The sequence below is a fragment of the Littorina saxatilis genome, linkage group LG10, assembly GCF_037325665.1.
Source record: "Littorina saxatilis isolate snail1 linkage group LG10, US_GU_Lsax_2.0, whole genome shotgun sequence".
NCBI classification, from domain to species: Eukaryota; Metazoa; Mollusca; class Gastropoda; order Littorinimorpha; family Littorinidae; genus Littorina; species Littorina saxatilis.
The window spans coordinates 2,622,766-2,635,265 of NC_090254.1; the positions used below are offsets into that span (position 1 = coordinate 2,622,766).

The 12,500-nt window shown below is 38.6% G+C and overlaps 1 protein-coding gene across 1 annotated transcript in view; it reads right to left on the bottom strand.

Annotated features, from left to right (window-relative positions):
• LOC138979113 (uncharacterized) overlaps positions 1-12,500 on the bottom strand; it is a 103,170-nt gene that overhangs the window by 80,012 nt on the left and 10,658 nt on the right. Inside the window, exons 2-3 of the mRNA XM_070351924.1 lie at positions 3,683-3,846; positions 2,461-2,736 (exon numbers count right to left, since the gene is read on the bottom strand). Of these exons, the coding sequence (XP_070208025.1) occupies positions 2,461-2,736; positions 3,683-3,824 (418 nt within the window). The 5' untranslated portion in view covers positions 3,825-3,846. The remainder of the gene's footprint in view (positions 1-2,460; positions 2,737-3,682; positions 3,847-12,500) is intronic.

Here is a 12,500-nt window from a genome sequence, read left to right on the forward strand (position 1 = left end):
CACTCATCCATCCAACAACACTCATCCATCCAGCAACACACATCTACCCTACACTAAACACTCACCGTCCACACAGACGTTCTGTCCATTGGAGTAGAAGTAGCCAGGAGTACAGAGACACTTGTCCTTGAAACACGTAGCGTTGATACCGTCAGGACAGTCCTCGTCAGAGGCACACGTTGTTTCCAGCCAGTCGTCTGAACAACACAGACAACAATCATATTAGAGCAGAGGGAAGCATGGCCCTATTTATTTATTTGGTACAAATAGGGTTACTTCAGTTTGAGAAACCATACACTTAGAACAACACAACAAGAAATACAATAATGGGGCACAACTCATCATTATCAATAAACATAAATAGCTCAAACTGGACTAATAGCTAATGTGTTAACATGAAATATTTTGTTTACAAAAGACGTGAGAAAATAATTAAATGGCCATACACTAACAGTGCAATCTACAATGATAATACACTAACAGTGCAATCTAAAATGGTAATACACTAACAGTGCAATCTAAAATGGTAATACACTAACAGTGCCAACTCAAGTGGTAATACACTAACAGTGCAATCTAAAATGGTAATACACTAACAGTGCAATCTAAAATGGTAATACACTAACAGTGCAATCTAAAATGGTAATACACTAACAGTGCAATCTAAAATGGTAATACACTAACAGTGCAATCTAAAATGGTAATACACTAACAGTGCAATCTAAAATGGTAATACACTAACAGTGCAATCTAAAATGGTAATACACTAACAGTGCAATCTAAAATGGTAATACACTAACAGTGCAATCTAAAATGGTAATACACTAACAGTGCAATCTAAAATGGTAATACACTAACAGTGCAATCTAAAATGGTAATACACTAACAGTGCAATCTAAAATGGTAATACACTAACAGTGCAATCTAAAATGGTAATACACTAACAGTGCCAACTCAAGTGGTAATACACTAACAGTGCCAACTCAAGTGGTAATACACTAACAGTGCAATCTAAAATGGTAATACACTAACAGTGCAATCTAAAATGGTAATACACTAACAGTGCAATCTAAAATGGTAATACACTAACAGTGCCAACTCAAGTGGTAATACACTAACAGTGCAATCTAAAATGGTAATACACTAACAGTGCCAACTCAAGTAGTAATACACTAACAGTGCAATCTAAAATGGTAATACACTAACAGTGCAATCTAAAATGGTAATACACTAACAGTGCAATCTAAAATGGTAATACACTAACAGTGCCAACTCAAGTAGTAATACACTAACAGTGCAATCTAAAATGGTAATACACTAACAGTGCAATCTAAAATGGTAATACACTAACAGTGCAATCTAAAATGGTAATACACTAACAGTGCAATCTAAAATGGTAATACACTAACAGTGCCAACTCAAGTGGTAATACACTAACAGTGCAATCTAAAATGGTAATACACTAACAGTGCAATCTAAAATGGTAATACACTAACAGTGCAATCTAAAATGGTAATACACTAACAGTGCAAATTCAAGTGGTAATACACTAACAGTGCAATCTAAAATGGTAATACACTAACAGTGCAAATTCAAGTGGTCATACACTAACAGTGCAATCTAAAATGATAATACACTAAGAGTGCAAATTCAAGTGGTCATACGCTCACAGTGCCAACTCAAGTGGTAATACACTAACAGTGCAATCTAAAATGGTAATACACTAACAGTGCCAACTCAAGTAGTCATACGCTCACAGTGCAAACTCAAGTGGTAATACACTAACAGTGCAATCTAAAATGGTAATACACTAACAGTGCCAACTCAAGTAGTCATACACTAACAGTGCCAACTCAAGTGGTAATACACTAACAGTGCAATCTAAAATGGTAATACACTAACAGTGCCAACTCAAGTGGTAATACACTAACAGTGCAAATTCAAGTGGTAATACACTAACAGTGCAATCTAAAATGGTAATACACTAACAGTGCAAATTCAAGTGGTCATACACTAACAGTGCAAATTCAAGTGGTCATACACTAACAGTGCAAATTCAAGTGGTCATACACTAACAGTGCAAATTCAAGTGGTCATACACTAACAGTGCAAATTCAAGTGGTCATACACTAACAGTGCAAATTCAAGTGGTCATACACTAACAGTGCAAATTCAAGTGGTCATACACCAACAGTGCAAATTCAAGTGGTCATACACTAACAGTGCAAATTCAAGTGGTCATACACTAACAGTGCAAATTCAAGTGGTCATACACCAACAGTGCAAATTCAAGTGGTCATACACTAACAGTGCAATCTAAAATGATAATACACTAAGAGTGCAAATTCAAGTGGTCATACACTAACAGTGCAAACCAAAATGACCATACACTAACAGTGCAAACCAAATATCTGAAAAATAAAATTCTATAACAGTGCCAAAGAAAATGGCCACCCTAACCTGGGTAATGTCCATGATATGCTAATATGAGTTTGTAGATGAAATCGTTGACGACCTGCTGTTTGGCGTCCTGGTTCTCAATGCGATCGTTGGCGGCCTGTAGTGTGGCGTCCTGGTTATCAATGCGATCGTTGGCGGCCTGCAGTTTGGCGTCCTGCTCCTGGTTGGCTAGTTGCGCAGCGCCTATGTCTGTGGTGATGGTCTGCAGTTGTCCTCTCTGATTGGTCACGCTCTGTTCCAGTTGCTGTATACAGTCGCTAGAGCAAACCTTGACCTCTTGGGTCAGACGTGCGTAAAGAGAGGATGTTATAAAACATATTACAAATCACCATCATTTTCGTCACTTTAATCATCATCATCATCACTTTCATCATTATCATCATCACCACTACTATCATTATCATCATAATCATCATCATCATCATCATCTGCGTCATCATCTTTATCATCATCATCATCATCATCATCATCATCATCATCATCGTCGTCGTCGTCATTTATATCTCTTTTTTTCTGTTTGTAGTTTTATCGCCTTCTATGCCCATACCTAATTTTTCTTTCCCTCCCTGTCGCCTCTGCCCCCTCCCCCCAGACCTCTCTCTTTTTCTCCATCTCCACCCCTTATCTCTATTTTCCTCTCGCTCACTCTGGCCTGTCCCCCTCTCCCTTTTTTGCCATCGCCACCCCTTCCTCCATTTTTCTCTCGCTTCCTGTCGCTCCCCCCCCCCCCCTTCTCTCTTTTTCTCGCCTTCTCCACCCCTACCGCCCTCTTTCTCCATCCCCCCTTTCTCTTGCGTTCCTTCTCCATACCTACCTCCCTCTTTCTCCATCCCCCCTTTCTCTTGCGTTCCTTCTCCATACCTACCTCCCTCTTTCTCCATCCCCCCTTTCTCTTGCGTTCCTTCTCCATACCTACCTCCCTCTTTCTCCATCCCCCCTTTCTCTTGCGTTCCTTCTCCATACCTACCTCCCTCTTTCTCCATCCCCCCTTTCTCTTGCGTTCCTTCTCCACCCCTACCTCCCTCTTTCTCCATCCCCCCTTTCTCTTGCGTTCCTTCTCCATACCTACCTCCCTCTTTCTCCATCCCCCCTTTCTCTTGCGTTCCTTCTCCATACCTACCTCCCTCTTTCTCCATCCCCCCTTTCTCTTGCGTTCCTTCTCCACCCCTGCCTCCCTCTTTCTCCATCCCCCCTTTCTCTTGCGTTCCTTCTCTATACCTACCTCCATTATCATCTTGCTCCTCCTCGCTACTGCCCTCACTCTCTTTCTTGTACTTCTCCTTTCTCCGAGCAGAGGCGGCCATCAGGCAGACCACGATACACAGACCCACAGTCACAGGGCTCACACGAGTCAAGACGACCATCCTGAATCTTTTCTCCGTCGGTCTGCACAGGTAAATGAAAAATTAAAAAAATAGAAAAGAGGATCTATCTATCTATCTATCTATTTATCTATCTATATCTATTTATCTATCTATCCATCTGTCGATATTTCTATTTATTTATCTATTATGTCTATCTGTATTTCTGTCTGTCTGTCTACACTAATCGCTATACAAACTAAACACATACATTTAGCTGTAGAACTTTGTGATGCGGCCAGTTATAGTAAAACCAAGGATACTACCAGAAAGGTAATTTATTTCCCTACCGTTTAAAACAAAGAGTTTCATTTTTCATCAATTAGTTTTCATGCAGTGTACCGGAGACCTACGACACCCCCCAAAATCAATTTCGCAAAAGTAAATTTGCAGACACTAAAATACAAAACAAATCAAAATAAGCAAGCGTGACCCCGTTTTTGATCGCAAAGTGAAGAACAACTCATTGTCTACCCACACAAATTGATTTGGTTCAGCTGTTGTGCCTAGCAGTTTTGTTTTGCCGTTTTGAAGAAGACTAGTGTCAACGTCGTCAGAAGCCGTAAAATGCTTGTTTTCGCGTCATTTTGTGTGTGCTATGTGGGTAATAAAAAACGCTGGCGCTGGACCCGAGTACTCTTCAGACTGGCTCGCTCCCCCAGTATGAAAGTTTTTGTCTTGTGCACGTGGATTTAAAAAAAAAATATTTATTTTACACAATTAAAAAAATTATTAGAGTAAAATAAAACATTAAAACGTTCATAATAAACAATAGTAAACAAGAATTAAAAAAAACAAAAAACAAACATAGACCGCCCATGCCGGGAATCGAACCCGGGTCACTTGGATTTAAAAAAAAACAAAAAAAAAAACAACAATTTTTATTTATTTTACACAATTAAAAAAACTATTAGAGTAAAATTAAACATTAAAACGTTCATAATAAACAATAGTAAACAAGAATTAAAAAAAAAAAAATAGAACGCCCATGCCGGGAATCGAACCCGGATCATTTTGGCCATAGACTCTCTCTCTGTCTCTCTTTCACAGAGCAAACCCTGCATTGTAATTTCTTTGCCGAGACCATTTCCTCACCCGTTGTCTGGCTTGCAAATCATGCTTTTCTCGTCACTGCGTGACGTGTTCGCCGCTCAAGTCTCCCCTTTAGTTCAGGCTGTTCGCAAAGCGACCAGCCTCCCACCGCAAAAACTCCCACCGTTAAGAGTGGCTTTTGTGTTTTTGGGGGCATTTAGGTCCCAGGTAACATTATGAAGTTTTAATACGATCAATCGGACCTATTATCAAGTTAGTGTATCAACTTTTGAACGAACTGCGCCAAGTAGTTTCCCAGCAATAAGCTGTTAAGTCGAGACAGACAGACAGATACACACACACACACACACACACAATTAAAGTCTGCTGGACCCTCCTACTGCGTACTCGAGGAAAAACCCGTAGTTTAGTAATGGCTAGTTGTATTGCTTTTAAATTTGACACGAATATTGTTTATACAATTGCAAAAGAGTGTGTAAAATATCATGGCGTTTGGTGAGTTTTTTGGACGTACTGGAACTTTTCAGAAAAGTTTATTGAACTGTAATAACTCTTTTCAGTAAAATTGCAAAAATTCCGAATTTTGCACACTTCAACACAAATGAATATTACAATTAGGGATCAATTTTGGTACAAAAGCAACAACACGCTTGGGTGGTATGGAAATGTGAATCCGAAACAACAATTACGAAAAACAGGTCTTCCAACATCAAAACCCTGTCCAGCGCAACAGACTTAACTGGCACGCTTTTTATCGCTATGAGTGACGTGCCAGTTAAGTCTGCTGCGCTGAACTTGGTTTTTACAATTTAATCACACTTTTCTGAAAAGTTCCAGTACGTCCAAAAAACTCATCAAAACGCCATGATATTTTACACACTGTTTAGCAATTGTGTTATCAATACTCATGTCAAATTTAAAAGCAATACAATAAGCCATTCCAAAACAACAAGGTTTACCCACATAGCCCACAAGAAATGACGCCAAAACAGGCCTTTTACGGCTTCTGACGAGGCTGACACCTGTCTTCTTCAAAATGGCAAAACAACAATGCTAGGCACAACAGCTGAACCAAATCAATTTGTGTGGGTAGACAATGAGTTGTTCTTCAATTTGCGATCAAAAACGGGGTCACGCTTGCTTATTTTGATTTGTTTTGTATTTTAGTGTCTGCAAGTTTACTTTTGCGAATTTGATTTTTGGGGGTGTCCTAGGTCTCCGGTACACTGCATGAAAACTAATTGATGAAAAATAAAACACTTTATTTCAAAACGGGAGGGGGATGAATTACCTTTCTGGCAATATTAACAGCTATTGTGTTTTCAGCGTAGCAATAGGGCCCAATATTTAGACGAGACAAGTATAATGCCGACGAATCGAAGACGAGTCGCATTATACTTGTTCGAGTCTTAATATCGGACCCTATAATTGCTACGATGAAAACTCAATAGCGTTTATATAGCTATTCTGACATTAAATTCTGTGTTAAAATCATTATTTTGTCAGCAACAAGTACCAGAATGGTCCATGTCGTTGATTGCATGAAGCCACGGAAATAACCGAACATTGAAAAACCCTTGAAAGTAAAAGACAAAAGATACACCGGACGAGATAAAAATAAGCTTTATGCATTTAAAACTTTCTAAAGAACTGGTTCTTCTTGGAGTGGCGAACAATGTAGTCACCGATAAAGCTTTTGATATGTTATTAATCTGTGCCAAACACCATGTATATATTTCCAAAATGAACAAGAAGACCCCTCATTTTCAGACATTTAGTAGAAACTTTAAGCAAAGATTTATTTGTGAAAAGTATAACGCAGTTGTGAATAATACAGTAGATAAATTCTACAAGGATTTGCGCCTGTATATGCACTTTTTGATGTAACCCTTAGGTTTTTTCGTGCTTAAAACCTTTTGATAATGCGACCACCAAACCACTGAACATCCCCCCCTCCCCATTCCATCCCCCACCCCATGTATGTTGTAATTGTCCAAGTGTGTTTTTCTGTTATATGATTGTGTCCTTTCGGTTAGGTGATGTCCTGTAATGTACAACATATACATGTAAAAAAAAAATGCACAAAAAGAGAATAAAAAAAAAATAAAAAAAGCTTTATGCATAATATGTCCTGTTGCAAAGATGTATTTGAAGAAGAAAAACAGGATGCATATTTTTTTGGCGGAGGGTGGGGGGGGGGGTTGTAGGGCTACAGCGGGGTAAACATTCGTAAAATGTTTGCCTTTTACTTGTAATCAACTTTATTTGAGTCCTGTCCAGGAGTGCTGAAAGTTACGCGTCAGTCACGAGGACAAAAGACAGGAATGAGGTCAGAGCTCTGAATCTTGTGCAAATGGCGTCTACTGAAAGTAATAACTCTGCTAATAATCTTTCCTGGCACATTTCAGTATTAGCAATAAACAGCCATCGATGTCTTATTTTCTCAACTTACACGGATAAAAAAAACTCTGATGCATTCTTGTAAAACTGTTAGATATTGAATCAAAAAACGAGAAAGGTAGGTTGTTGGAACGTTTGTTATGGACAAAACAATACATTCACAAATGTATCGACCCAACGGTCTTTTAAGTGCACAGACAAACAATAACGATAACTTATCTGGCTGATTTTACCTTCCGCCTGCCACGAAGCCGCAAGCGAATGAATCATTGAATTATTGTTTGTCTGTGCACTTAAAAGACCGTTTGGTCGATAGATTTGTGAATGTATTGTTTTGTCAATAACAAACGTTCCAACTATCTACCATTCTGGTTTTCTGATTTTGAATTTTGGAACGTTGGCAGTCTCTTTGATTTTGGATTTGTTAAATATTGAAACACAAATATATAACAAAGTATTGAACAGATGTCCGGGCGGTTACTTCACAGTTAAAAGGTGTTTGTGAACGTTCACCCTGAAATGTCATTATAGTACTTTTGTTTATTCTTTCTACAAAGTCAGATATCTTTTATAACGCTGATTTAGAAAAATATTTCCCCTTCAAAAATACCGATCATAAAGTGAGAAAAAAACACACACAAAACCCTGTACAATCAGGAATGATGAAACCAAATGAAATGGTACAAACACGTTAACAGACATATTGAGTAAGATGATAGTAAGTTTCTCTTTATCAATCGTCTGTGCTCTTCATAACAAAACGTGCAACAATCATATTGAAGTCATCTTGTGGCTATACTTAAATACAAGTGCCACACTGTTTTCAAAATCATTTGATGTTGCAGGGCTATTCATTTACGTTGGACAAGACTGAAAATTGCCACTGTCTGTTTCTTACTTATTGTCTTAGGCCACTCCATCAATCATACTGTCACACAACTTCCAAACAAGTGCGAGATGCGCGTACTGTGTTCTCTGTCTCAGTCCCCATTGTCAATCCCCTTGATCCTCGAACAAACCGTTCCGCTCGTTAAAACATCAGGAGCCGTAAACATAAGAGAGAAGTTCGCGACGCTTCGAAAGCGACTTTGGAAGTTCTTCCCTCAATTTAGTATGCATGGGTCAGAAGAAGGGCTTACTTTGGAAGCACACGAGGAAGTAACTGAGCGTACAATTACTACAGCGAGACACAGTGGTACACACACTACTTTGAAAGATTCTCCGTGCAAAATGGCAGGGCTTTTCTTCGGTTTTAGGGGTCGTCGTCGACACCTACGACGATAACGTATTGTTAGGGTCCGTATGCATCCATGGGAAACCTTCAACGCCTACGAAAATCGCAGGAAATTTTGGTTTTAAAGGCAGCTCATTCCCCAATGAGCTCAGAAACAATATCGAAATAATCAAATGCGTCAATCGGGCATCTGTCGTAACTTGGCTACACTGAGACGGTCGGCTCAAGAACAGACAAGTCTGTCAGTTACTAACTGAGCATATATATGTGTTCAATTCAGAAAAATGGGCGAGCTTCGACTATCAAAACTGAGTTACTGAAATGGACTTTATTCTTTTTATCACATAAATCCTCATCACAATAAACGAGTAAAAACAAAAACTTATCTGCATAATTATTCACACATATTTACAACTAAGCATTTCTTCTTAACATCTGAAAATCGATAATGACAAACACCGATGTACACCAATTTATCTTTTCTAAAATGTCTGATACTTATTTCCAAAATAATATTATATAAGTCACAAAATATATCTTCTGTCTATCACACCCTATATATTGATGCCCAATTATACTGTTCTGCCTTTTCAACTTTACCAGAAACCCAATCTTTCTTTTCAACCAATCTTCCATTTTTGTCCAAAACAATTTTACTTCTACAAAATCAACATAATCAACTTCAATAAACTGTCTTGAATGTCCAATATCACGGGCCTCTCTCCATAAGAATCAGACTGTATTTCATTCTAACCATATATTGTCACTCTGGGCATCAGACTGAATTTCGCACTCATGAGTACGACTTAAAATGTTATCAGAGACAAGTCTATGATCCTAACTATGAAAGGAGTTTTCCGATACCATGCAAATTGTCGTCTCCATGGTACAAACGCCACAGATCGTTTAATTCGTGTGCAGGATAGAGTGTTTGTTGAAGGTTTAAACAATGTTTTTGAGATTTATGATGATGAGTATGTTCAGATCGATTCGCAAGTTCAATAGGACCTTTGTAAAATAAAAATTAAGAATTTTGTATTGATTATAGTAAATGTAAAACATGGCATGTAATTGAAGATCAACAACAAATGCAAAAGGATTTGGATCAGTTAGATAAATAGATGTCCATGCACCCCGGACATTCTGCAGTCATTGTTGAAAGGGACAAATTAAAAGCCAAGTTGGAAATATATGATGTTCGGAAGGCAAAGAGTGCTCAAATTCGATCCTGTGAAAATTAAATCGAAGAAGGTGAAAAGAATACAAAATATGTTTTAAATATTGACAAAATGAAGGCTAATATAAAAAAAATTGACAGATCAAGGGTCTCAGATAACGTTGCAAAAAGGAATTTAACAGGAGCAAGTGAGACTTTATGATAATGTGTTTGATAAAACTGGGAATTTTGTTGAGGAGGATATTGAAAGTAAAGTTTATAATTCAAATATTCCCCAGTTAAGTGACGAACACAAAGATGTTTTGGAAACTAAGTTTTACCGTGTAAGAAATCGACAGTGCGCTGTATTTATTAAAACATGTTTCGTCACCAGGGTCAGACGGATTAACAACGAGTTTTATTAAAGATGTTATGGCATAAAGTAAAAATGATGGTAGTTAAGTCCCTTCAGAGTGCATTGAGAGTCGGTGAATTGTCAGATAATCTGTGTGAAGTCCGGAATTCGTCAGGGATGCCCCCCCTCATCTTTGGCCTCTGTGCTTGCTTTAGAATTATTAGCAATCAAAATCCGAAGTCATCCCAATATTAAAGGATTTGCCTTACCAGATATATGTTCTGCACAACACTTACATATTGACATGCTTCCATTTGAAACTTCGAGGTCGTCATTGGCTTTTTTCACTTGTGTACATCGACAATTAATGACCGGTAGGGGTCCGGATTTGGCCTATATGGTCCGCTGGACCCAAAAAGCAGAAACTAACTAACTAACTAATGACCGGTAATTTTTAATGGCACTCTGACCAATCTCATGATCTAATTCATTAAAACGCCAACTTGATTGAATTACAATTCTCCTTATTTGAAAGTTGCTATGTACGCCAATGACATAACTGTTTTTCTTCAAGATAAAAACGACATGGAAACGGTTTTGAATGTCATCGAGGATTTCTCCACTATATCTATTGTACAATTTCTTTCAAGGTAAAGTCAGCCTGACTAAGAATGAGAAGACAGGATGCTCAATGAAGTGAAAACACAAGGCGTACTTACAAGGAAAAGACAACCTAGGCACATAATGAAAAGACAGGAGGCTCAATAACGTGTACAACAAGGCGTACTTACAAGGAAAAGACAACCTAGGCACATAATGAAAAGACAGGAGGCTGAATGACGTGAACAACAAGGCGTACTTACAAGGAAAAGACAACCTAGGTACATAATGAAAAGACAGGAGGCTGAATAACGTGAACAACAAGGCGTACTTACAATGAAAAGACAACCTAGGTACATAATGAAAAGACAGGAGGCTGAATAACGTGAACAACAAGGCGTACTTACAAGGAAAAGACAACCTAGGTACATAATGAAAAGACAGGAGGCTGAATAACGTGAACAACAAGGCGTACTTACAATGAAAAGACAACCTAGGCACATAATGAAAAGACAGGAGGCTCAATAACGTGAACAACAAGGCGTACTTACAAGGAAAAGACAACCTAGGCACATAATGAAAAGACAGGAGGCTTGAAGAAGTGAAAACACAAGGCGTACTTACAATGAAAAGACAACCTAGGCACATAATGAAAAGACAGGAGGCTCAATAACGTGAACAACAAGGCATACTTACAAGGAAAAGACAACCTAGGTACATAATGAAAAGACAGGAGGCTCAATAACGTGAACAACAAGGCATACTTACAAGGAAAAGACAACCTAGGTACATAATGAAAAGACAGGAGGCTCAATAACGTGAACAACAAGGCGTACTTACAAGGAAAAGACAACCTAGGCACATAATGAAAAGACAGGAGGCTCAATAACGTGAACAACAAGGCGTACTTACAAGGAAAAGACAACCTAGGCACATAATGAAAAGATAGGAGGCTCAATAACGTGAACAACAAGGCATACTTACAAGGAAAAGACAACCTAGGCACATAATGAAAAGACAGGAGGCTCAATAACGTGAACAACAAGGCGTACTTACAAGGAAAAGACAACCTAGGCACATAATGAAAAGACAGGAGGCTCAATAACGTGAACAACAAGGCGTACTTACAATGAAAAGACAACCTAGGTACATAATGAAAAGACAGGAGGCTCAATGACGTGAACAACAAGGCGTACTTACAAGGAAAAGACAACCTAGATACATAATGAAAAGACAGGAGGCTCAATGACGTGAACAACAAGGCGTGCTTCCAAGGAAAAGACAACCTAGGCACATAATGAAAAGACAGGAGGCTGAATAACGTGAACAACAAGGCGTGCTTACAAGGAAAAGACAACCTAGGCACATAATGAAAAGACAGGAGGCTCAATAACGTGTACAACAAGGCGTACTTACAAGGAAAAGACAACCTAGGCACATAATGAAAAGACAGGAGGCTTGAAGAAGTGAAAACACAAGGCGTACTTACAAGGAAAAGACAACCTAGGCACATAATGAAAAGACAGGAGGCTCAATAACGTGAACAACAAGGCGTACTTACAAGGAAAAGACAACCTAGGCACATAATGAAAAGACAGGAGGCTGAATAACGTGAACAACAAGGCATACTTACAAGGAAAAGACAACCTAGGCACATAATGAAAAGACAGGAGGCTCAATAACGTGTACAACAAGGCGTACTTACAAGGAAAAGACAACCTAGGCACATAATGAAAAGATAGGAGGCTCAATAACGTGTACAACAAGGCGTACTTACAAGGAAAAGACAACCTAGGCACATAATGAAAAGACAGGAGGCTCAATAACGTGAACAACAAGGCCTACTTACAAGGAAAAGACAACCTAGGCACATAATGAAAA